Source organism: Grammomys surdaster, unplaced genomic scaffold, assembly GCF_004785775.1.
Source record: "Grammomys surdaster isolate TR1022 unplaced genomic scaffold, NIH_TR_1.0 275, whole genome shotgun sequence".
NCBI classification, from domain to species: domain Eukaryota; kingdom Metazoa; phylum Chordata; class Mammalia; order Rodentia; family Muridae; genus Grammomys; species Grammomys surdaster.
The window spans coordinates 1,340,200-1,366,951 of NW_021604716.1; the positions used below are offsets into that span (position 1 = coordinate 1,340,200).

The 26,752-nt window shown below is 46.2% G+C and overlaps 1 protein-coding gene across 2 annotated transcripts in view; it reads left to right on the plus strand.

The window, feature by feature from the left end:
- Rfx4 (regulatory factor X4) overlaps positions 1-26,752 on the plus strand; it is a 132,269-nt gene that overhangs the window by 68,916 nt on the left and 36,601 nt on the right. For both annotated transcript variants that reach the window (XM_028776974.1, XM_028776976.1), the window contains 6 exons: positions 1,713-1,876; positions 16,328-16,428; positions 18,348-18,406; positions 21,315-21,459; positions 26,059-26,153; positions 26,555-26,672. In XM_028776974.1, the coding sequence (XP_028632807.1) occupies positions 1,713-1,876; positions 16,328-16,428; positions 18,348-18,406; positions 21,315-21,459; positions 26,059-26,153; positions 26,555-26,672 (682 nt within the window). The remainder of the gene's footprint in view (positions 1-1,712; positions 1,877-16,327; positions 16,429-18,347; positions 18,407-21,314; positions 21,460-26,058; positions 26,154-26,554; positions 26,673-26,752) is intronic.

Here is a 26,752-nt window from a genome sequence, read left to right on the forward strand (position 1 = left end):
AAATAGGGGCAGGGCTGAACGAGAGCAAAGCCCAGGAAAGCAGATGTGCTCAGATTGTGCCAACTCTTAGGAATGAAATAGGTGGGGCTTCTTACAGTGGGAGCCCCAAACAAGAGAGTCTAGAACCTGGAGAGAACTCAGTGCCCCATCCCAGGGATGAGCTGGGATATGTCAGTGCCCCACCCCAGGGATGAGCTGGGATATGGGGCCTGATCCTGGGAGGGATCTGAAGGGTGGCACAGGCCCTCAGGCAGAGACAGAAAGCTGTGGAGCAGCAGCAGTCCAGAGAAAGACACGGGCCTTGGGAATAAGCTAGAACTCTAGTTACCAAGTAATAAGAAAAACGATCACGAGGCTGGCGGTGGAAAGACGCATGCTCTGCCTCTTCTTTTGGATTGCTGCTCTGCTCTGGGTGATGAACTTAGGAACTCTGTAAGTGGGAGTAAAGATGCTCAGTTCTATGATCAGCAGCAGGGTCATATGGGAGAACTCTGTGACATTTCTGGTTCCCAGGGGGTAGGCTCTAAAAAGAAAGCAAGGAAAGAAGGAAAGGAAGGAAGGAAGGAAGGAAGGAAGGAAGGAAGGAAGGGAAGAAAGGAAGGGAAGGAAGAAAAAAGAAAGGTAAGGAAGAAAGGAAGAAGAGAAGAAAAGAACAAAGAAAAGAAAGGAAAAGAAAGAAAGACCAGGTCCACAGCACTAAGGTGAAAGGGTCAGGTTACATCTCCCAAGCTGAATTAGTATGGATTTATAGGAATCAACAACATGGGAAATGCCCCATGTGGAGCCCGAGAGTGCCCGTTTTGTAGAGTAAGAAGCAGGATGCATAACCCAGGACTCAAGTCAGCTCGCTATAAAAACCCAGGGTTGGATGATCCCAGCTTCGTGATGGGCTCCTCAATTTAGGGATGATACTGTGTATATTAACGTACCATTTTCTGTCCCCACCCCCGTCTCATCCCTCTACCTTCAAACCATATCCTAAAAGTCATGGAAGTGGGGTCGCCAAGACATACTCTTCTTGGGACATCCACTCAGCCATTTGCTTCTCCAAGTCCCTGCTTGGTGTATCACGCCTTTAGGCGGCTCCATCCTGAGTACCCAGCAGAGTACTGCTCCGTGTCTTGGTGATACAGGAAAAGGCCAATCACAGGTGTTCCGCGTGCCCCTGTGGCTTACTGCGATGCTGTCACCACCTATAGCTTCATAATGACACCAGGCCCTTTGTGAAAATGGGAGTTTGGAATGTGAGAAGTTCCTTGCACTTTGTCTGGGTGTGGGGTACATATATTTGAATTTAGGGAATTTTGCAGGTAGGAGACACTTCTTGCCTCTACATCTGTAACTACTACATGTTTCTCCTTCCTTCCCAGAGCACCCAGGAGCCACCAGGGGACTGAAAGAACAATGGGTGCTTGTGTTCTGACCTTTTAAAAAACAAACAAAACAATAACAACAAAACCTGTCTGGTCCTCTCTCCTTAACTCAGCTCACAGCAAGGAAGCCTGACACCAGGCTGCAGGGGCAGACAGGTGTTTAGCAGTGGGCATGCTGTGAGTGTGGCCAGTGGGCACAAGTCCTCACAGCATCCCACTGTCATGGGGGAAGTAGATGAAGGTACTGCCCTGCCACCCGTGCTGTGGAGGTGGAATAGCAAGGCTCTGCAGGTACGGACGGCTCGGTCTGAACCCTCTTCTCTCTGTGGGTCAATGCAGGTTCAAAGTTTCCTTCTGCACTTTTGGCAAGGGATGCCGCCCCACATGCTGCCCGTGCTAGGCTCCTCCACGGTGGTGAACATCGTGGGCGTGTGTGACTCCATCCTCTACAAGGCCATCTCCGGGGTGCTGATGCCCACAGTGCTGCAGGCATTGCCGGACAGGTGAGTCGGCTGGGCCTTGGCTCCTCCTTTGGGAGGAGCCCAGGCACTGGCTAGTATTTGGTTTTTGTTTTGTTTTACTATTACTGTAGTAAACAGGGCCTTTGTAAAGATCATCAACAATGGACTTTTCAAAATTAAAGGCTGTAGTTGTGAATGCAAATAAAATACTTCCACTCTGAAAATGATACGAGCTTCCCAAGGCAGAGAATGGTACACAGCAAAAAGTTTACAACCATTTCCGTGGTGGGCATCTCATGCTGTTCACATGTCACTAGGACACAGAACATAAGTTTTCTTTCCTACTGAAGTGCTGTCACTGAACGGACTATTCTATGCCTCCCTTTCCTCACACAAAACCACTTCACCTTGTGCGTCCACTGAGCACGTCTCTGCCTTCTCCACCATGCTGCCCTTTTCTAGGGCACCAATCTCGAACTTTCTCACCAGGAGGAGGGAAGGATAGTAAAGGCAGGGGCAGTCTCTCTGGTCCCCAGGATGTGAAGTTGTCACTGGCCAGCTGTATCTTCCACAAGACTCTGCTCCCCTACCCTTCCAGGTCACCCCAGTGTGCGATGGTCTCCCTCTGCATGTCTACCCCTTTCTCAACTGTCTCCTGTAAATAAGACCTCCCACTTCCAGGGCTGTTTGTTTCAGGGGGCATTCCCTACAAGCTCATAACTTTTTGTAACAGAGTAGGCTTCCACCATATTGAATTTTAGTGATTCTCTTGGAATTTCCTGTCTGACTACAAGGGGTGCCATAAGGGGTGACATGGTGGAGTATATTAGTTTCCTGTGGCTGTTGTAAATGATCACAAAATGGGTAGCTTAGAGTATGCTACCTCAGAAGGCTCACTCTACTCTTCGGGTTCTTCTTTGCCTGGCCACAGGTTCCTGAGTGTCTCTTGTAATTAAGTCCCAGGTTACAGTGCTGGCAGGTGGTGCCCTTACAGAGGCCCTGTGGATGGGCTGTCTGTCCCAGGCCCCTGCTGGTTCTCAGTGCTTTCCAGCAGTCTTTACTGTCCCTCGGCTTGTAGCTGTAATTTCTGTTCCTATCTACTTAGCATCTCCTGTGCCATATCTTTGTCTTGTCTCTCACGGGGACACCTATGAGTTAGAGTCCGCTTGGCTCACCCAGGGTGCTCTCTGAAAAGCCTAGACAGAAAGGCCCTTTATTTCCAGTAAGGTCACCTTTACTAGTTCTGAGTGGGTATATGTTCTGCCACATGGCATGTGTGTAGAGGAGAAATTCCTAGAGGGCTACTGGCTTACCTAGATATTAGGCTAGTCAGTCAGTTATGGAATGGGTCTCAAGTAGTCCAGGCTGGCCTCAAACTCACTGTGTAGCCAAGAATGACCCCAAGCTTCTGATGCTCTGCTTCCACCTCCCGACTACACACACCTTACAAATGTTCACACCCATGCCCAGTTTTATCTGATGCTAGGGAACAAGCCCAGGACCTCATGCATGCTGAGCATTTTCTATAACACTCTTTTAGCTCTGTCCCATAGCATTTTATAGGCGCTATTTTAATATTATTATTTCCTACCTATTTTATGACTCCCCTTTGCAGTCCCTCTGCCAGAAGAATTTTAAAAAGAGCATTTCAAACTTTCTGAGTGTTGGGAGCTATTGTTACTCACCTTGATTTGTATGTATCATTTGTGGTTAGAGATTGTTGCTTAAAGCAGTTCTTCTTGAGAGTCCACTGTCACTGCTTCTGTTGCCTGACACACGGACAGTTTGTGAATGCTGCACTGACACCCGGAAGAACCCCTGTTTTCAAGGCAAAGACTCCTCTGGATTTTTATAGAGGGGTGTATGTATGTGTGTGTGTGTATGTGCATGTGTGTGTGTGCACATGTATGTGGTGTGTTAGTGTGCATGTGTGTGCATGTGCATGTACATGTATGTACATGTGCATGTATGACTGTGTGTTAGTGTATTTGCATGTGTGAGTATGTGTATGTGAATATGTGGGTGTATAAGTGTACATAAGTGTAAATGTGTATGAGTATATGTGTGTGTATGTATGTATGAGTGTGTGAGAGTACATGTGAGTATATGTGCATGTGTGTATGTTAGTGTGTAAGTGTATGTGTGAGTGTGCATATGTAAAGTGTGTGTGAGTATATGTGTGAGTGTATATATGTGTGTATGAGTATATGATACTTCATATGAGTGTGTGAATGTGTGTGTGTATGTGTTTGTGTGCATTGCTGGAGACTGAAGCCATGGAGCCAGGAGAGATTATAGGCACGTCTTCTACCACTGCATTACCTGCTTGCCCCCAGGTTGGTCTCAGGTTCCTGTTCTCACTTCAGCCTCTTACATAGCTGTGACTCCAGGAAGGCACCACTAGACCTGGTTTTTGATGTTCAGTTTTGTAATATGAGGTGAAGTGCAGGGGTCAAGTTTTTATTTTTGGATTTTAAAGATGATGGTCCAGTATTCTGATACCGTTTGTTTGTAAGGCTGAACTTCTTCTGTTGTTTCCAAGCTGCTTTGTAGAAAGTTGGCCTGATGTGTGTAGACACACTCCCAGACTCTCAGTGATATCCCTGTCCTCTAAAGGGCTGGCCTCCACCAATACCACACTGCCTTGGCTATAATTGTTTTTATAATAGTCTCAAAAGCTATAGGAGACATGACTTGTTCCTCTTTTTCTTTTTGTTCCTTTGCTGTGGCATATAACATTTGCAGAATCTTTTAAAAGTCTTGTAGGATTTTGATTAAGATTGTCTTGAATTTATAGATAAAGCTAGAAAAATAATATCTTACTAGTATTGATTCTAATCCATGAACATGGTTTATATTTTTTATTTTATGTGGATTCTCCTCAGTACGTCTTCAATCTCCAGCTATCCATTACTACTTTATGAGAATATGACTGTAGTTTTGTGTGTGAATCTTTTGTCACGAGGTGGTATTAAAGTCACTCTCTCTAATAGTTTTTATGGTAGCATCTCTGTGCGGCATCTTGTTGGGTATTAATGTATAATCCAGGGGTTTGACTTCCCTAGGACTTTCTCTTTAATCAACAGATTATTTTAAAAATGAAATATTTAACTTTCAAGTATTAGGAGTTATCAAGATAGTATTCTGCTATTAACTTGTATTTTAATTTCCCTGTAGTCAGATTGCATGATATCAGATCTTTTATGTTTACTTAAGCCTGTTTAGTAGCCTGTAACAGGGAGCTTGTTGGTGAGTGTTCTGCACACACTGAAAACGCTGCATCCAGGACCACTCGGTGATGTGTCCTGTAGACATCTGTTAGGCCAAACTGATTGACAGCAGTGTTCATCTTCTCTTTGCCCGTAATGATGCTCTCTCCTTTTGTTTTACTGACTCCCATCTCCAACTTGAATTATAAATTTGTTAGTTTCTTCATTTTGAAACTCATTTGTGAAGATGTATAATCAAGCACATTTAAATTGGGATGTTCTGTCTGCTTGCACACATTCTCACACATGTAAGTTATAACATTTGTGTTATTCACAGTAGATGTTGTCCCTGGTAACAGTTCTTGGTCGGCAGTTTGCTTTGGCAGTAACATGTGTACTAGAGCATTTTAAAGAACGCTGCCTTTTCTAGCTCACTCCTCAGCCAGTCTGCTCAGACGTTGGTCTTATGTCTAGTACAGAGTGGGGTCTGGAGTGTTCATTTATCTAAGCTGCTGATTCCCACCCCCCACCCCCACATAGGCCTTTACATTTAATGAGGCCACATGGTTCATTCCAGTCGTCCTTCTTGCTAGTTGTCTTAGCCTCACTGGTTCTGTCCAAAATGTCTTCATGTATCTGGTGTGGGGCTGTGTTTTATCATTCTAGCTATCCCCACAACTAGTTTGTTATTTATATATCTTTTTTAAAAAAGCAATCATTGCTTTAAATTAGTATAAGAATTTTAGCTGGATGTGATAGTGCACACCTTTAATCCCAGCACTCCAGAGACAGAGGCAGGTGAATCTCTGTGAGTTTGAGTCACCATGGTCTACATAGTGAGGGCCAGGACAGCCAGGAATACATAGTAGAGAGGTCCTGTCTAAAAAAGACACACACATGCACACACACAAATCTTATGACAGCAATGTTCAATTGGCATCTCTTTTGATGCTGTTGTCATTTTTTCTACATGTTATAAATTTACACACACACGTGCACACACACACATACACACACAAAATCTTTCTCCTTAGACAGTAATCTTTTAGACTGCTGAGCATACGGAAGCCAGTCTTTTATATCCACTCCCATTCTCAGGATCGCTGATTTTTATGGGGTAAGTTATGCTGTCTGTGTAATCTCCTTTACACTTTTTATATTGCAAGTCTTGCAGTGATGACTGTGATGACTACTTTCAGGTTCTCTCTCTCTCTCTCTCTCTCTCTCTCTCTCTCTCTCTCTCTCTCTCTGTGTGTGTGTGTGTGTGTGTGTGTCTGTGTGTGTGTGTGTGTGTGTGTGTGTGTGTGTCCTTCACTGCTGAGAAGTTTTCTCACTGGGTTCAATGCTGTATTGACAAGTTGTGTGTGTTCTACGTGAACGCGCACATATGGGTGAGGGTATGGATCATGTATTTGAACACTTGGTCCCAGTTGGTGGTGCTATTTGGGGAGGTTCCGGAGGTGTGACGTTATTGGAGGAAGTATGTCATGGAGAATGGCCTTTTTGAGACCTTAAAGGTTCTTGTCACTTCCAGTTTGCTCCCTCTGCTTTGTGCTTATAATCAAGGATGTGAACACCCAGCTGCTGCATCCATGGCTTGCTATAACATTCCCCCCCCCCCCGCCCATTAAAGCTAACAACTTTCAGCCCTGTAAGGGCAAACACATTCCTTTTGTTCTAAGTTGCCTTGGTTATGGTGCTTTATCACAGCAACAGAAAATTTATCCATACACCCACATATGTGCATATAGAGGTTAACATCAGTGTCTTCTTCAGTCACTCGCTCCCTTAGTTTTTGGGACAGTGTCTCTCACTGAACTTAGGGCCTACTTGTTATGGCTAGGCTGGTTGACCAGTAAGCTGAAGCAATCCTCATATCTCTGTATTTCAAGCGCTGGGGTAACACATGTGAGCCCCTCTGCTTTTACTTGGCTGCTGGGATCCAAACTCAGGCACCATGCTTGCATAGAAGGCATTTTGACTACCTCCCCATCCTGTAGATTGACAAGGTTTTTTGTGTTTTCTTTTCTTTTCAGTAGTTTAAAAATCCATGCACATGTCTTTGGCTAGAGTATTTGTGCTTTCTGGGTCTTTAGGCCTCTATGGAAATATCACCATCTACTTGACCACTTCAAGTTTCTTTCTGTCTTTGGTTTTCAGATGTTTGACAATGACCTATCATAATTCTGTTTTTGGGTCCTGTCTACATTTTGTGATCTGTGATCAACTGTAATTTCATTACTTTAGGGGAAACTCCTAGATACTATCTTCTCTATTTTCTTTGTTTTCTCCTCCTGGCATCTCAATAGTGAGTATGTTAACCCATATGACATTGTCCCACAATTCCTTTTTAAAGATTTATTTATTTATTGCATGTATGTGAGTACACTGTGTCTTCAAACACACCAGAAGAGGGCATCGAATCCTATTACAAATGGTTGTGAGCCACCATGTGGTTGCTGGGAATTGAACTCAGGAACTCTGGAATTCTGGAAGAGCAGTCAGTGCTCTTAACCGCTGAGCCATCTCTCCAGCCTATCCCAACTCTTAATATGGGAGTCTTTCTTGTTTTTTTCATTTTTATATTTGAGTTTGGATTGGTTAATTTTTACTAAAATATCCTCAAGTTCATGGATTCTTAACTTGGCAACTGATGTTATCATACCTTAATTTTATTTTCATATCTAACAAACCATTTGATTATTCAAATTCTTATATTTATTGTTATTATTATTATTATTATTATTGCATGTACATGTGTGTTCTGCATAGGCCTGGAGGAAAATACAAGCTTTTGTATGTGGTGGCCTGGAGATTGAACTCAGGTCACAAGGCTTTTGCAGGAAGCACCTCTACCTGCGAGCCATCTTGCCCCCTGCCTCCCATTATAAAATAATTTTTATATCCCATTATAAAATAATGTTTATATCCCATTATAAAATAATTTTTATAATCCCATTGAGGTTTCTCATCTGCCCATGTGCACTGTTCGCCTTTCCTATGAGATCTGTACCAGTGTTAATCATATCATGGTTATTTTAAGATCTGGTTGGTTGTCTGGTTATATTGACTGTTTTCTCTTTAGAGGTTCTTTTTCTTGACTTTTTTTTATGTTATAATCTTTGTATATGTATGTGTCTGTGTGTGGGCACATGCATGTGCAAGCCAGAGGTTGGTGTTGGCTATTTTCCTCAACTACTCTCCACCTTATTGTTTGAGATAAGGGCTCTCACTGGATACAGAACTTGCCAATTCAGCCAGGCCAGCGTGTGGGCAAGCCCCAGTGCCCCTTCCTGTGGTCACATCCCCAGTACTAGGATTGAACGTGTGTGCCACACACATGGCTTTAATATGGGTCTTGGGATCCAAACTCAGGTCTTGATGTTTGAGTAGCAAGCTCTTTACTCACTGAGTCATCCCTCTGCCATCTTTATCATTTCTGACTGAGTTTAGAGCAGTAGACACCGAGGTAATTGGGATTTATGCCTAGAAATGTGCATGTGCCACTTCTCCTAAGCTGTCGATGTGAAGAGTTGACTCCTTCTGTTCAGGAGTTCCCTGGGCTTGGGCTTTGCAGTTGCTAGATTACCTTCAGAGTAACTCTAGATTCACTTTCTTCTGGAATACTGTGCACTTAGTTTAGAAATCTGCTTGTTGGACCTTTCTTTTCTCAGCCAATCTTTCTGCCTTAGCCTTAGGCCTTCCCTGTGTAACTTCTACACTTGCTTGAGACTTAGTTTCTTAAGCCTTGCCTTCCTGTTGGGGACATGTTTCTCTCTACAGAGGTGGCAGCTGAAGCTTAAGAGTTGAAATGATCTGCCTTCATGTCAAATAAGAAAATAGCCAGAGTTCAGATATTCATTCATTCATGCATTCATTCACTAAACTAATGTTGATCAATTGCTATAATGTGCTAGCCATGATGCTTGACCCTGGAGGACAATGTTAAATATCTACAACACAATTAGGTATGGTAGAGCATGCCTCTAATCCCAGCATTCAGGAGACAGAGGCAGGAGGAACTCAGTGAGTTCCAGGCCAACTCTGGACTACATAGTGAGATCCAGACTAGCCAGGGCTACATTGACTCAAACAAACAAACAAACAAACAAACAAACACATCTCAAATCATGCTTGCTGCACCAAGTTTACAGTAAACCTTTGGAAACTTTTTAGAAGTTACAGACTAGTGCTGGTATGATCTCAGACTTACAAATTCAGTCCTTTCTCATTAAGCTAAGAGGGCAAAGTTACATCAAAGATCAGGGTCCATCTGACGGACCCTTTTCAGTTTTATACATTCACTTTTTCCTCAGCTTGCCTGAGTACTCAAGGCCCTCGTGCTTGGTTGAGTTGAAAATAGACATTGTCACTCGTAACACAGGCCAGATTGAGGCTCAACTTTCTACTCACTGGCTCAGGCCTTCCTCCTTATTCCAACTACAGCTGAAGTGAACAGGTGGCAGCTGCCATGCACATGTATCATGTACGTTTATTTACAAGAAAGGTATGTCAGTCTCAAAGTTGTTCTGCCCACCTCTTCCAGGTGATTGTGGCAAAAGTTACTAACAGTGTTATCAGTTGATATAGCTAAAGAAGGAAAGAAGGTATAAAAGAAGGTGTGTGTGTGTGTGTGTGTATGTGTGTATGTATTATATTGCAAAGGAATAACAAAAAATCCAAAGACCAAGGACCAAGAGATGGTAAATGAAAGGCAGAGACACTGGAGCTGGTGAAGTATGAGGCAGCTGAAGTGCCTAGCATGGGTATTTTCCCGTTATGAGACTGTGGGGCAGGCAGTCAAGAGTCAAGCAGAGCTGATCTTGAACTTGCCTCTTGCTGCATGCCCTAACTCTGAGCTTCGGTTCTCACTCCTCTGGAAGGACTAATAAGGATACCTACTTCCCAGGGTGAGGTGAGGATGAAATCAGAAAGTATGTGTGAAGTGTTTAGTGCCTGCTTCCTCATTAGCAGGTGCCTGCGATTATCACATCCTTACTGTTGTAACAACATCAGAGCTGGTGGGGACTCAGGGCCCTGAGAGTCGGAATAATGTCAGGGTGCAGGTTCTGGGTTGAAGGAGCCATAGGAGAATGGCTGAGACCTGCAGTTGTCAGATCCATCCATACAGAAGTGTTGCCTGAGCCCCACTCCTAGTCTAGGGCGTGAGGTGAGGAAGAAGAGGCCATGGAATGGAGACATCCCTTACAGAGGATCCCCATGAGTGTAGAAAGATCAAGAAGATCTTAGCAGATACTGCATGCAGGAGGTGGCATAGACAGGGCTGGAGAGCCAATTCGTAACCATGTGGTCAGGCTTGGTAGATAGTTCCTTGCCTCCTCATGGACACCACGGTGAAGTGGCCACAGTGTTTAGGTAACTCCTAGAAAACTCCAGACCCAGGGCTGGAGGGCTGGAGGGCTGGATCAGTGGGCAAGGCGCTTACTCTGCAATCTCAATGCCCTTAAAGGAAATGAAGACAGCAACAGCAGCATCTCTGGAAGCTGTGGGCCAGCTGGCCTAGTGTGAGGTGACAAATAAGATAGACTCTGACACCTGAGGTTTCCCTCTGACCTCAGCATGTATACCATGGCACACGAGTATGCCCACACAGTGTATGCAGACACACATACACACACACATACAAACACACAGACATACATACATATACACAGGCATACATACAGACACACACAGAGACACACAGACACATAGACAAACATACACATACACAGAGAGAGAGAGATACACAGACACATACTCAGAGATACAAACAGAGACACACACAGAAACACACACAGACACACACATAGACACACACACAGACACACAGAGAGACACACAGACACACACAGACACACAGAGAGATACACACACAGAGACACAGGCACACACATAGACACACATACAAACACACATATAGACACAGACACACACAGACACACACCACACACAGAGAGAGGCATACAGAGACACACACAGAGAGACAGACACACAGGGACACAAAGAAGCAGGAGGGGGAGAAGGAAAGAGAGAGGGGGGGAGAGACAGAGAGAGAGGGAAAGGGAGGGGGAGAGAGAGGGAGGGAGAGAAAGAGAGAGAGAAAGAGAGAGAGAAAGAAAGAGAGAGAGAGAGAAAGAGAGAGAGAGAGAAGAGAGAGAGATGTTTTTAAAAGTCTCTAAACCCCAAATAGAACGTTTTTTCTGGACTGAGTTCCTCCACACTTTTTTTATGCTTAATAAAAGCAAACAATGGCCTGAAGCAAGATGTCCCTTCCACAGTGCTGCTGCATTCTTTCTGATTCCAGACAAAGGCCAGCTCCCAGCTCCGGCTGCATGCCAGAGACAGCAATGCATGGTTGGAGGATGGCAGGCTGCCTCTCTGCCACTGGGCAGCCACCCAGCGCTTCTTTAAAGCCAGGCCCTCTGTGGAGGGCAGTCGTGGATTCTGAGAAGTTGTCCTACTTAGAATTCAGCCCCAGTCTGTGGATGACAAGCCATGTGGGCCTGCCTTTATGACACCCTGAATGTTTGGGGTTCATCCTTCCTTCAGGGCTAAGGAGGCACCTCTGTGGACCAGGCCCCTGGTGAGGCATGGTGCCTAGCTCCACTTTCCTTCAGGAAGACTCACTTCCTTCCTCTGCCACATACCTCCACTCCTCAGAAACGCCTGCTGGCTCTGCCTCTAGGACATTCTAATCTGACATTAGTGCATCGATCCTGCTCCTGCTCGTGCCTGGGCCTCTCTCTGTAATAAGCCCAGCTTATTACAATGTCCAAACAATGCTCCCTGTTCCAGCCTTACAGCATCTCCTGTCGTTAACTTTCATCCTGGAAGTCAGAGTGGTTTTTGTTTTCTGTCACACGGTAGGATTGAGGTCAGCACAGGATCTCAGGATGGGGAGAGACCAGTGACTTGAAATACTGCAGTCAAGTGATCAGTAAGGGAAAGGGATTGTCCATTATCTAGGGCAAGAATGTATTAGGTAGAGGGGCTAGCGTGTGCAAAGTGGGCAAGGGCTTGAGGCGTTAGAAAAACATGAAGGGGGCAGTCAGTGCTGCTGAAATGGGGTGAGCCAGGAGCGTGTGCGAGCAGCTGCAAGCAGAGGTCATGGGATGAGGGAGACGGAGGCTGCGCGGGGCCTTGTGAAGGACGGCTGGGCTCTATCCGTCTGAGGATCAAGAGACATTTACTTATTCATTACATCTAAAAAGCATTTCTCGAATGCCAACTCTGCCTGGTGCTACGGTAGATGCTGAAGATAAAGTGATAAGCAAAACAGACGGAGCCTTGACCTCTGCCCCCAGAGAGCAGAGTGAAGTGAAAGATGGCAGTCATCAGATGCTTACATAAGCCAGGACAGAACAACCTGACCAACACAACAACAGAGCCTCCCGGAGGGAGGAAGTGTAGATTTTCACCTTGTCTTGGGGGCTTTGGAGATGGTTCTCTTACAGGTACAACAGCCAGCCCGAGATGAGAGGCGTGAGGAGGAGCTGAGCCCATGAGTTAAAGAGATGTTCTTGGTGCAAAGCACCTGAAGGACAAAGGTCGTAGGTGGAAGGGACTAACCAGGCAGAGGCCAGGGGGACCCAAGACAGAGCAAAGTAGGGCCAGAGAGAGAGAGTGTATGTGCCTCGAGGACTAGGGTGAGGATTTGAGGCTTCATTCTCAGGACAGAGGAAGGCAATGAGGACCTATAACCTGAGGGAGACACGAATCAGCACCCTGAGGGAAATGGTCCCTTCATCCCGCACTGAGATGGAGGTACGGTAGATAGTAAGTAGCAGGGTGCCTGGGGAGTTAATGTTGGAGCCCAGGTTAGAGATGGTGGCAGAAGAAAATGGATCATATTGGATGCACTTAGGTAGTCATTTGGAGGTAAAAAAAATCTGCAGCCCTTGCCAAAAAGGGACAAGAGTCTATGATGGCACATCTAACTGCACACTAACAGAGAAACACTGAGCCATGGACAGCCTCCTGGTCGATGAACCATAGGGGTCACTTGCAAGGTTTCCTGGACTAAGCAGAAAACTGTGGCCACACTGGATCAGGCCTGAAGTCCTTGCAGGAAGCACATAGGACAGAAGAACAGAATAAACAACACTACAAGGGAGAAATGGATCACAGCAGTGTGGGATGTCCCTGAGAACCCGTCACAGGATGCCAAGAGATGAGAGGCTCTCAACTGAATGGAGAAAGCTTGGGAGGTTGGATGGTATGTCTTACACGCGACATGCATATCATTGATTCGAATAAACTAAAAGATGCCTTTACAAGAAGTGGGGAATTGGAATACCGGCTGAATTTTCCATGCCACAAGCGAATGCACCAGGTGCCCGCCCATGGAAGTCTGAAGAAGAATTGAAATGAGGGCTCTAATCCTCCAGAACTGGAGCTATAATGGTTGGGCAGAGAGCGTCAAGCTCTGGCTGAGGAGCAGCTACAGGGAGCGCCCAGTGATGCTGGGGGCGGATAGAGTGAAGCAGCTACTGCCATGCTGGGGGAGCCGGAAAGCAAGGTGACCTCATGGACTCCGCTGCTTAGATGGATTGTGCTGCCTAGGGAACGGGACACATGAGAACAAAGAAGGCAGCGAAGCGGCTGGGGGGCTTAACGTGTGTGTGTGTGTGTGTATGTGTGTGTGTGTGTGTGTGTGTACTCTGTATATGTACAAGCATGAATATGTGAGCAGCACATATGTATCTGTCACGGCACACACGTGGAGTCCAGTGGGTGGACAGCCTCTGCTGGTCCCCTGTTGTTCAGTGCTGTGGACACTGGACTGGTGTTCCCGTAGGCTTCCAGGGGTCCTCCTGTCTCCACCTCCCATCCTGCTGTTAGAAGCACTGGGGTTACAGATGTGCACGTCCGTATCCAGCCTTCTGTAGAGCTCTGGAGGTCACACTTAGGTCCTCGTGTTTGTAGCACATGCCCTTTGCCCACAGAGCCATCTCCCTCACTCCTCCATTTTTGAAGGTTTCCCCCACATTCCATTTTCATTAGGTATTTATTGATTGCCCTGGGAAATACAGTCATAAAAAGTAAGCCCCTGCCCTCCTGGAATTCTACATCGAGTTAGTGGGGGCAGCGGAGGGTAGGACATAAGTAAACAAATGTACTACATTGCTAAAGTCATGCAGTACTGAATTACATTTAAAATTCATCAGGTTGTGGGATGGAGAGATGGCTCAGCAGTTAAGGAGCCCTGGCTGCTCTTCCGCAGGACCTTGGTTCAATTCCTAGCACCCACATGTTGGCTGACAACCCATAGTAACTACAGTGCCACCTTGTGAGAACTGTAGGCATTACATGTATGTGGTACAGAGACGTACATGCATGCAAAACATCCACACATGTAAACTATCAAAACTGAAGGAGGGGAACGGGATCAGCAAACGACAGTCGTGGGAAAGTGTTAAGGTGACAGGAAAGGTTGCTCTGGGGAGGTGACTTTGAACCACAGGACAAAGAAAATGATAGACGCCACACAAGGATCTGGGGAAGGAGAGAACAGCAAAGGTGGAGGCTGCGCAAGGTAACTGCACCCAGAGAGAAACAGTGAAGGCTGTGTGTGGCGTGCACCTTTAATCCAGCGTTCAGGAGGCAGAGGCAGGTGAGTCTCTTTGAGTTCAAGGCCAGCTTGGTCTATGTTGGAAGTTCTAGGCTAGCCAGGGTTACATGGTGGGATCCTCCCTGTCTCAAACAACAACAAAAATAAAACACCTTTACCTTAAGAAACCAAAACCAAACCAACCAACCAATCAAACAGTAAGAGGCAATAAGCTCCAGAGGACCGACTAGGGACAGGAAGAGGAGTTAGGAACCTGCCTTTCTTTTTTAAATAACAGAAGTTTCCTTTTTGCAAAATGAGTCATTCTTGAATGCCATCAAAGCACTAGAGGAATGGTCCAACCCAGAAGGAGAGCTGAATTCACAAGAGAAGGGACAGTCATGCAATGTCCCTGAGAAGTAGGAAAGGCTGAAGGGTTTAGCCTTAGGATGAGAGGAAGGTGCCTCCCTGATTCTGTTAGAGAAGCTACATGGCTTGTGCAGAGAAAGTGGAATGGCAACCATGCTGTCATTTGTGCCATCCCATCTGTATGGGAAGGAGGGCAGGGACTGCAGGGGTGAGGGTTGTAGAGAGGGCTAGGACTAACTGGTCACTAAAGACACGAGTGGGTTAAAGCAGAGGAATGTCAGGAACAGCTGTGGAGGTCAGTGACTGTGGTCTGACAGGCTGAGGACACGTGAGCCAGGGCAGAGGAAGTGGCTGGTCCTGGGTCAGGGTGGTATGGACAGTCACCCTGAGGAGAGGCCTCTGAGTCTGGCAATACCCGGAAAGAAAGTGGATCTGAGGCCACAAGCACATGGTTTTCATGTGGAGTCTGAAAATGGTGTCTAATGTTTCCCCATCGCACACTGGATCTTACTGCCCCTTGGCTGCTTCTTGGGTATAAGGCCTTCTCTCTCTTTTCCATCCTCAAAATATACTCTGGTTTCAAAGTCCATCCATAATGGGGCTTTTTTTTTTTTTCAACTTAAAACAAGCTGTTGCTAGGCCAACAAGTAGACTCAGCCAGTAAAGGCTCTCGAAGGCAAGTCTGACAGCATGAGTTCAATCCCCAGGGGCCCAGATGGTAGAAAGAGAGATGCAGCTCCTTCAAGTTTTCCTCTGGCTTCTACATATGTGCTATAGCATGCCTTTGCATGTGCACATGCACATGCACTTGTGCACACACACACACACACACACACAGTTAAATAAATGAATAAATAGATGCAAAATAATGTTGTTTTCATGAGCTGTTGCTTCCAAGATCCCACAGAAGGCAGCAGTTTGCTAGGCCAAGTGGGCAAGCATCTCCAAATGCTGCACATGGGTCTTCCAGGCTGGAAATTGGCACAAGACTGGAGAAAAGCATGAGGGATTGGGGTCAGCTCCGAAACAGCTTTCTTAGGCCAAGTGTAACTATCCTCACCCCTCACACAAGACTTTCCCAAAATGGGATTCTGGATGCCACCATGTTGGAGTGGCTTTTACTAACCACTGTGCATCATGGACTGGCACTGGTTCCCGTAAGCCCCTCTCCCAAAGCGATCAGCTCTTCAAAGGCACAGGCTGCACACTTGTGCCTCTTGGGAGGCTCTGACCAGCGGCATCTATTGGTGGCAGCCAAAGGAGGATTATGTGAAATAAATTCCTCTGGAAACTCAGGACATTCTTACAACTTCTCTCTCTCTCTCTCTCTCTCTCTCTCTCTCTCTCTCTCTCTCTCTGTAGCTTAACTCAGGTGATCCGAAAGTTTGCCAAGCAGCTGGACGAGTGGCTGAAAGTAGCTCTCCATGACCTCCCGGAAAACCTGAGAAACATCAAATTTGAATGTAAGCATTGGGCTTGGGAGGAGAAGGAAAGTGAGAGCAACATTTCAAAACTACTCCTTTCTAGTAAGTCACTGATAAAATAATGCTCTGCCTACAAAGCGCCAGGAATCAGGCTGAGTGCTTCCCATGTGTGAACTCATTTAGTCCTTGTAAAATGTTTGTCACCAGCAGCACAGAGAAGGGACCGGCACTTAGAGGGGTGCTAAGTAGCAAAGACTGAGTTTACTCCCAGGCTCATGTCTGATAACAACGTGAACCAGGGAGCCACACGTTTGGACCCACAAACCAAACTCAAGTCAATGCTCCAAGGTTCCCTTGAAGCCCACAAAAGGCTGTAGCTAGCCTAAGAGGCTCACATATCCTCTGCCTAATTAGAATGCCAAATTAATATTTCTTATAAAAGGGCTGGGGCCATGAATCATTTCTTGGCCAAGTAGTGCCGTGTAGTCCCCAGCGTTTAGCTGAGCCTGAGGAGGCTGGTTCTGTTCCCTGTCCTGATGGGTCTGTGCGTAGTGAAGACTCTGTGTGTATAACACATTTGTGGCTACTGAGCGAAGATGAGGTAATTTTTTAAGCAAAACAAGGTTTAAAATATGTTTCTTAAAGGCCAGTTTGAATACAGCTCGAAAGTCTTCGCCTAAAACAACTGCCCTGGGGAAGACGAAGGATCAAATTACCCTTTCTCTGCAGGCAAAGAAACCCTTTCAGACCTGCTTTGAGGCCGCCCGCAGCGCCCATCACCTATTGATAAAGCCCGCTTTATTTCACGGCTCTCAGTTCTTTTCTTTTCTCCAGCACTAAATTCCACATCACAAAGTTAAAGAAAAAGTAATTAAGGAGCAGGATTAACAATTGATCGGCCTGGAAAATTAGAAGTTCATCTCCCCCCCACACATACACACAGACTCCCCCCACACACACACACAGACTCCTCCCCCCACACACACAGACCCCCCTCCCCCATTCCTCCAACCCCACACACTATTTTATAAACCAAGCCAGCTCTGGGTACAAATTAGAATAATCCTAAAGAAATTTCTGGCTATTTCATGACCAGTTCAGAAATTAATGAGAAGAATGCCCCGTGCTCGTTTTAATTACACCGACAAAACAAAACAAAACAAAAAAAACGAAACTGGCTCAACATCTGTGGCAAGGAGGAGGTGGGTTGGGCCCTCCACCTGTGCACACTTGGAGGAAGTGGTCTTTCCCAGGGAGCCTGAGGGGGTTGGTGAATGTGCAAGAGAGTGGAAGCAAACTTCCCAGTGGAAGAGTAAAGACCACAAACAGGCACACTTCTTAAAAAAAAAAAAAGATACAAGTTCCCTTTACTTCAAATAATCAGACTATTACAGCAGATAGGCAAACATAGCCTTTCCTAAATCAAAACAGGTTCAGGAGGCCATTGGGCAAAATGACAGATGGTAAATGTCAAGCTCCCTTGCAGGGGTAGCCCAGGTTCCACCGCAACAGCACTCCAGCCATACAGCACCGAGGTCCGTCACCGTTCCGACGGGACACACTTAAGTTTTAAAGGGGGCTTCTTCAAAGCTTTCGTTTGAGTCCTGTGATTATCTGGGAAGCGGTGGTTGAACTTGCAATTAGCAGAATGAAAGACAAGTGGATAATTGCTTTTACTCACGGTTGATTGGCACCACCATTTCTCACACCTGCGAGCGTGGCTTGTGCATGACTCTGAAATCTGTACCCCAAATAGCATCATTAGGAACCGGCTGCTGGAGCCAAAACAGAACAAGAGGCAGGAGCAGGAGTCAGCCAGTAAGTCCCTAAAAACAGAGAAAGATTGACGAGGCACAGTTAGAAAATGGGAACTACTCTTTGAAATCGGCTTCTGGAGAAATCTGAGGTTGGAATACCAAGCATGCCAAAGTTGCTAGCTTCCTGTTTTCTTGTTGCAGTATCAAGGAGGTTTTCCCAAATCCTGAGAAGGCAAACATCGCTGAACCATCTGTGCCAGGTAGGACAGGACCTACATCTATAAAGATAACTTCCTGTGGCATCAATCCAGTTACATATCAGGGCTCTCTCTGCATTGTGCTCAGTCTCTATACATAAGAAACTTAAAACCTCAGCCCGAGGCTAAAGTTGTAACTATTTACACAGTCCTTTCTAACATCAATTGCCCCTGAACCTTTCAGACATGACCTGGGTCCCCAAGTTTGTGTTTTCTTGAAATAAATTACTGGATTTGTCAACTACTGTTGACACTTAGAGATGCAACACCCTTGGTCTCTCTCCCCAGTAGATGCCAATGGTCCCACTTAGTATGGCACCTGATCATCCTAATTACAAGTAAGAACCCTTCGAGAAGCAGCAGCTTGCCCAGAGTATCATGTAACCTGGGTGGTAGTCAGCATTTGGCACGGATGGCCTTTCCTCCTCTTCCCAATTCTCTGTCGTAGTTGAGAGAGAATTTCAACTGCCTTTACATGTTCAGATTGGCAGCCACTCCCATACAGTGCCCTCTGGCTCTCGGGGAAATCCTGGTTATACCGTGTTCGGTGGGAGGAAGGGGTTCTAACTGAGAGTGGTTCCAGGAAGACACCCCCTTGGAATCCTCACTCTTCCTGCCTGTCACAGAAGGCACATGGGATGGCTTGGAAACAGAGAGAACCCCTTCTAGATTGGGGCAGCTGTGACAAAGGCAAGTCCTGGGCATTGATCTGGGGACTGGACAGTCTGACAGAAGGATGGAGCTCAGGGAAGAACATGATTATTAGGAAAACCAAGAAGCACTTCTTGTCCTGTGTTTCAGAGACTGTGTGCCAGCCTGGCTTTCGCTCTCTTTTTGCTTGGAGGCTTAAACCTACCTGACAATATACATGTGATTTTTGATGTTTCTCTCTGGGGCTCAGATACTCTAGGATGGATTTTACTTTAATGCACATATAGACATTGACTCCCATACCTACATTCACATATGGCAAGTGCGTTTGTGTATTCATGTATATACTTCTACATATACACATGTACACACGCACACACACACACACACACGCGCACAAACACACGCCACCTTTCACACGCAGAGTATGTAATTCAGTCAGCAGATATCACATTTCCAACCTCACTGGACAGCTCCCAGACACATTTCTGGACCAGCTAGAACTCTGGACTGGTATTAATTCTAGGAATGAAACACTGTGGTACACTTGAGCTAATAAACCAATGAGCTTTTCTAAACAAATACACAGAGTAAGTCAAATTAAACAAGATCCAGCCAAAGGCTCTTCTATACAGCTAGGCTCTCTCAGATACATCAGTCAGGCAGGCAACTTGGCTTTCATATCTCAGTCACTCAGTTCGCAAAATCTTTTGAGTACTTGCTGTGAGTCAGATACTATGCTCAGTTGTACCTACCTTCATCAGGAAAGCAAGTGAGTCAATCAATCAACCAGTCAAGCCCTCGGTCAGTCAACAAATTAATAAGTGTGCATATTATAGAGAAAAGGTATAGAATAGCATTTATATTTAACAGAGATAAAATGGGTGTCACACTGAGCCTGGAGCATCAGGACAGCTGGGATGCTAGGGCATCAGGACAGCCGGGATGCTGGGGCAAGTCGGCAATTCATTCCAGTCTATGGGAACACAATGCGCCAAGGCTCCGAGGTGTCTGCCCAGTCAGTGCAGAACAAGCCAACCTCCACAACTACAGCCACTTATGTAGAGCCTGGCTTCCAGTCTATGCATCACACTTTAGAGCCATCATGAGAAGCACCAGGAGGAATATCAGAGACAGGTCCTACTGTATATCTGTTTCACAGACCATCAGACCAGGGTATAAGCACAGGCCACAAACAGCAAAGCTGAGGTCTGACCCAGGTGTGCTTGAATTCAGCACACCTACCCAACATTTGAGGCTGATGTGTTCAAATATCCAGACAGTCTAAGTATCTCAGACATCCTGGATGGCTTTGGCCTTCAGAGAGTGTTGCAGTTATTTCGGTGGGATTTTACTTGTTCTTAAACAGAAGATGGCCAGGGTAGAGTTACCTCCACCTGGATATAGTTATGGTTACCTGGAAGTTCACAAGCCTTAGCAACCAAGGATGATGCCCACAATGCTTTCAGTTTTTACAAAAAAAATTATTTAAAAACATTTTTAAAATACATGAGTAAAAGAAATAATCATAGACATAGTTCCATTGTTAGCACTGTTCCAGCTTGTGGATTTTAGTTCACTAACAGTGGTTTGCTGGAGAAGTTATGGTTTTGAAAGGCACACACATACACACATGCACACGCGTGTGCGCGCACGCGCGCGCACACACACACATACACACCCCTTATGTCTCCTATCATCTCTACCTTAGTCACATTTGTTTCACTATCCTAATTATATATAAAAAAATCAAAACAAAGAATAAGAATCCAAAATGCATGATAATAACAATTGTGTGAAGAAATATACATTGTGAAGTTTCTGGGTATCAGTTAGGCCCAGGATAGCCAGAGTGGTATCTCTGTGTAGCAGTCCCTCAGTGTGGTCCTGTCAACTCTGTGCCACTACAGGCACACTGGTTATTAAACACAGAACTCCTTGTTACCAGCTCACTGAGGAAGCTGACAGATCTCCGTGCCTCTGTCCCCCACTGTTGGGGGTCATGACCAAAAGGGGTTGGGAACAAGAGCAGGGTGTGGCCTGGCCCAGTTCTCCTCATGGACAAAAAGCAGAGAGAGGAGGGAGCCTCAGGAAGAAAGACTGCCTCTCTGAGTCTTCTGAGCTATGGTATTATTTCTTGAAATTGAGTTTCCCTGGATTCCAGAGTAGTTTACAAAATGCTATAAGTACATGGGGGCGCAGAGGAGGGCTTTTAACCCGACAGCCTATGTGCTGACAAGTTGGTTGGATTGGATTTCAGGCATCGCGAACAGTGATCCACAGTGCAGACATCACGTTCCAGATGCTGGAGGACTGGAGGAATGTGGACCTGAGTAGCATCACCAAGCAGACTCTCTATACCATGGAGGACTCTCGGGATGAGCACCGCAGACTCATCATCCAGTGTAAGGTGTCCCGCCAGGGGCTGTGCTCCTTCTGTTTCTGTTTTTAAAAAGGGCAAGAAGAAAGTATCTTGGTAAATACTCAAGTGGTGTTCCCACCCTGTCCCCTTCCCTGGATCGCATTCTTCTTATTGTTCTTGTTGAATGGGTCAGCCAAGACAGGAGGGCTAAGTGACCTAAGAGGACGTGTGTCAACAAGGCAGAAGCAGTGGGCAGCACACAGTGTCATGCAGAGGACCCTTGCATGTGACCCTGGATACCATGCATACCTCCAAGGCAGTGACAGGGACAATGGGAACAGAACGCTATGACCTGTCTCAGGATGTGTTGGTGTAGAGCAAGCTGGAGGTGCTGCCTACTTTTCAGTGGAAGGTCATGTGACCACGAGTCAACCCACCCCTGCTCTCCTACACACACACACACACACACACACACACACATGCTTGCCTGCCAGCAGGTGACCCTTTCAGGCATATTAAAGTCTGAGAAGACATGAACGGGTGATGAGTTGCTTCTATGAACAGGTGTTCTTGGCCATATGGACAAAGACTTCCTACATGGAAGTAAGGTTCCAGTACAGCCCTGATGTGGGCAAGATGTTTGCTCCCAAAAGTGAATCAATACAAGGCGGAAAACACCACCAGCCATCACATTTAGATACATCTCTTCCTCCTTGAGCCTTGGCGCAGTCGACTGCTCAGGGCATGTCTCACTTTGGCCAATCATCCTTGTCCCTGAGGGGTGCTCACTGTCAGGGAGTGTGGTCAGTACACCTTCTCAGGGCTCTCAGGGAGGCTGGGGCTGACTGTATGCTGTTGGGGAAGTGGGTAGATGGTTCTACACCTATGCCTTCTGTGTAGGGTAAATGACATCATCACTCCGACACTCACCAGGAGGAAAGTTAGATTCAGAAAAGTCCAGGCCCCCTGAGTTACAGGGTCTGCTCCTCCATATTATTGTCTTCTGCCAGTCGATGTAAGCCTGAACTGTTTATGAACCAACATTTTATAAGATTCCCTCTTAGGGAATGATTCCTTTTAAGGTCCTTCAAGGGGAAATAGCAACCCCGGACTGTCTGAACCTGTGAGCTTCCATGAGGCATGTTTCCTGGGTTTAGACCCTGGCCTTACCTCAGCCTCTTTTTCCTTCTTCCTGTATGGTTGCCTCAGCCCGCTTGTCTGCTGTTGACTCTTAGAGAAATCCACTTAAATAATAATGCAGTTTATAAGTTGCCTTCCCTCTGCCAAATGCTGTGTCAAACCCACCTTGTGTGGTATCATTAATTCTGGTTTTCAGCCACCTGAGGGACAATCTTGTGTTGCTCTCTGCTTCTATTTGGGAAACCTCAGCTTCAGAGAGTTGATGAGCCTCCTCCAGGATCACACAGTACTCCCTCATCAATCACGAATTAAGAGAATGACCTACTGCCAGCTCTTATGGAGGCATTTTCTCAATCGAGGTTTCCTCCTTTCAGATAACTCTAGTTTGTGTGTCAGGTTGACAGAAGACTAACCAGAAGTCTCCTGTCTCTGCCTCCATTTACTGTAGCAGCGCTAGCGCTATAGCCACGTGCTGCTCAACCTGGTTTTTTTTTAATGGGAGTTCTGAAGATCCAGACCCTTTACCCACTGAACATCTCCCCAGCCTTCAGGCATGACTCTTGCTCTGCACCCCGCCCCCAAGCTAAATCAGGAGAAAGCATGTTCCAAGCATCCTAACAGCCAGTAGGAGACCACTGGTCACTACACCAGGGCCTCCCAATGATCCAGGCATGGAGCTGGAATCTGCTAGTGTCTGAGGAGCAGAAGCCCACCAGTGACCTCATTTCCCAGGTTTAGCTATAATTCATAGTTTTGCACTGGCTTCCCTTCCCCCTTAGAACTTTTAATGGGGAATAAAATGTAAACTAGACTTTAGGAAACATCACCGTCAGCAGGAGTCAAAGGGACCAGACCTTGAGCCTGTGCCAGGACATTGTCTCTGAGAAAGAATCTTTGGGTTCTCTTGTCAAGTTACCTTAGATGCAGGATAGAATCCTGTCATTTGAAACTGGAATTGCATTATGGTTAAGTTCAACCCAGCTGGTCCTCACGTCTGTCTAGCCTGGATCAGGTTCTTTGTTAAGAGCCGGGACAATGACTGAGATAGACGCTGACCTCTGGCCGTGGAGCTCAGAGCTCATGGCAAGTCAGAAGCTGATTCCCAACAGCGCTGCATCTTGCCAAAGACATGACAGTGGTGTATGATGGAATGGCAGAAAGGGGAGTCTGAGGAAGGGTGACAAGCCTGGAGGCGACAGCCCAGTACATAGGTGTCATACCTGTACCTCCCACATAGACAAGGCAAAGTCCTCGAACCACAATAAATGGGCCCAGAAGTCAGTCTGAGCAGGGGGTCGGGACACCCCCATGCCACTCTTCACCTTCATCGCCACCAGCAGACAAATCTGCAAACTCTTGCTGTCAGGGTCACCTTTCCATTTGTGGTGTAGAGACAGAGCGGGTTGCTTGGCTCACTTCAGATTTTAAATGTATTGGTGTTTGAGTACACTGACAGAATGAGTATTAAGAGAAGCCTTAAGAAGAGGGCGGGGCTGAGTTTGCACAAAAGACCTTGCTTAAATGTTGGCTCCAGTGTGTGGTAACCATGGCATTTTATTCTATAAAATGAGGATAATGCAAAAAGATTAAGATTAAAGGAAACTAAGCATCACATGGTCAGTACACAGGGGAGTGCTCCTAAAGGTGGGAGAGTGCTCCTGAAGGTGGGAGAGTGCTCCTAGAGGCAGGGTAGTGCTCCCGAAGGCAGCAGCTAGGAGGCAGATGCTTGAGTAGAGCTGTTTGGAATCTTACTGCTGTTCACTAACTGTAAAACATTTGGGCAGTTCCTCATCTTGAAGTGCCTCAGTTTCTTTATTTGCAGATGGGAAAAAATGAGAAAAATTCTTACTTGGCTTGTCCATTTACTCACTCAATAACCAGCTGAACATCTTCGCCATACCAGGCAGTCCTAAGTGGTGGAGTCAGACAGGGAGCATGACACAGCCCCCATGACACTGACACTTGAGAGTCAGTCTCAAGGTTAAGTTAGTGTACCCATGTAAGTCACCAAAGAGAGTGCAGTCCCTTAGCAAGTGCACAAGGAAGTTAGCTGTTGCTGTGGGGGTTGTTGTTGGTGTTAGTTGGTTTTTGGTTTTTGATTTTTTTCCCCTGGTCCTTTTACTATATAATCATTATTGTCACCCTCAGTGACTAAAGCACAGTAGTCCAGACACAGAGTAAGAACCCCAAAGTCACATCCAAAACCTGGTTCTAGGCTCTGCCGTGTAACTTGCTTGCTGGCTGGCTTTGAGTCGTTTGATCAATCTCATTAAGGCATCGCACCTTGTATCAGTGACTTTTCCCATCCCTGTGGTAAAACCTAACAAAACCAATGAAAGAAAGGGTTCATTTGGCTTACAGTTCAAGTCTGCAATCTATCATGGCGGGGTAGGCATGGCAGCAGGAGCTTGAGGTGGCTCTTCCCAGGGTCAGCTCTTCCCAGGGTCAGGAATTCATCAGACAGTGAGGAATTCTGGTGCTCAATCTACTTTCTCCTCTTTGTTCAGTTCAGGACCCCAGCCCACTGAACGGCCCCCCCTTGCCCCAGTTAAGATAGGCCTTTTCACCAAAGACAACCCAATCTAAATAATCCCAGAGGCTAATCTTCCAGGTGACTCTAGAGTCTGTCAAATTGACAATACTAGCCACCAAACACCTCATCTACAATCAGAGAAAGATTGATGCACTTTTAAAGCCCACCTTCATCGTAAGCATCAGGACTGCTTGGTTCCTTTGAGAATTCATCAACCAAGCAAAGTAAAGCTCATTGGCTGGCTGTCTCACTTGGGCCTCATGGAGAAAGGAGACATATAGAGATCTTGAACTATGGCTGTATTTACTTAGTTCCACTCTAAAAACCACACCGGGAATATTCAGTGAAAGAGATGTCCCCAATGAGAGTGTCCCCAGCCAGGCACCTGTTTCCCATGGTGCTTCCCTGATTTCTAAGCACTTCCACACTTAGTCTCCTAACCTGAAGATGAAGACAGGGCAAAGAGAGCGACAGGAGGCTTCATTTGATTAGTATGCAGTAAGTACACACGCCTACCACTGAGAGGCTGGGCAAGCTACCTACGCAATTTAGTTGTGCTGCAGAAACACTGGGATCACTGCATGTGCACCATCCCTGGGCAGAGAGCAAGAGATGGTAATGCCCTGGGCTTAAGGGTTGAGCAAGGCTTTCCAGAATAACAGCCATCGCACAGATAATGTGCCAAACAATGATGACCAGCAATGAGAGGAGAAGCAGTAAGGAGACTTGACACATTTCAAGCTCTTAGCCAGTGCTATTAATGATGTGGTAAAGGCAGGATAAAGACAGTAGTGTGCTGAGATGTGATGAAGAGCGGTGACATGTCTGCTGGCAAGAGGCAGGGGAGGGTTGGAAGGATTTTATCTCATCTGGGTCACGGAGAGCCGCACAGTCCAGTCTTCTGTGCCTTTAGGAATACACCTCTGTGGAACTACAACTTGAGTGTGTCTGTCTCTGCTTCATTTACAGTGTACCAGGAGTTTGACCACCTGCTGGAGGAACAGTCCCCCATTGAGTCTTACATAGAATGGCTGGATACCATGGTAGACAGATGCGTTGTGAAGGTTGGTAGAGCAGAACAGAAGGGGCAGCCATGGCTTCTGCCGATGGTTGTCTCTAGGACACCTAACTAGCATAGAATACCAGAGTGAACTAGCTAATACTCCTCACCATCTATGGAACCCTGGAGGGAGACCTTGTCCCAGCCCTGAAAGGTGGAGGGGCAGAGACAGGATTCTGAGTCTCCTCTTCCTGATTCATCCAGATCTGTGTCCCCTTGTTAGTGTACATACCATCTTGGGATCAGATTTCATTAATGCATTTATTCTGCTAAAACCAAAAAGATTTTTTTTTAAAAAAAAATCATAGCTTCACAGGCTTTGAAGGTGTGCAGGCCTTCCCTCATTTTTTCAGAGCCAGTAGTGGACAAAGGACTGAAGTACTAAAGCCATTCACTTGCTTGTAGGTGGCTGCCAAGAGACAAGGGTCCCTGAAGAAAGTAGCCCAACAGTTCCTGTTGATGTGGTCTTGCTTTGGTACGAGGGTGATCCGGGACATGACCTTGCACAGTGCTCCCAGCTTCGGTAAGATTACCCCAGTGCCACATATGCTAGAGCATGTGTACACACACACGCATGCGTACATACACACCACACACCAGATA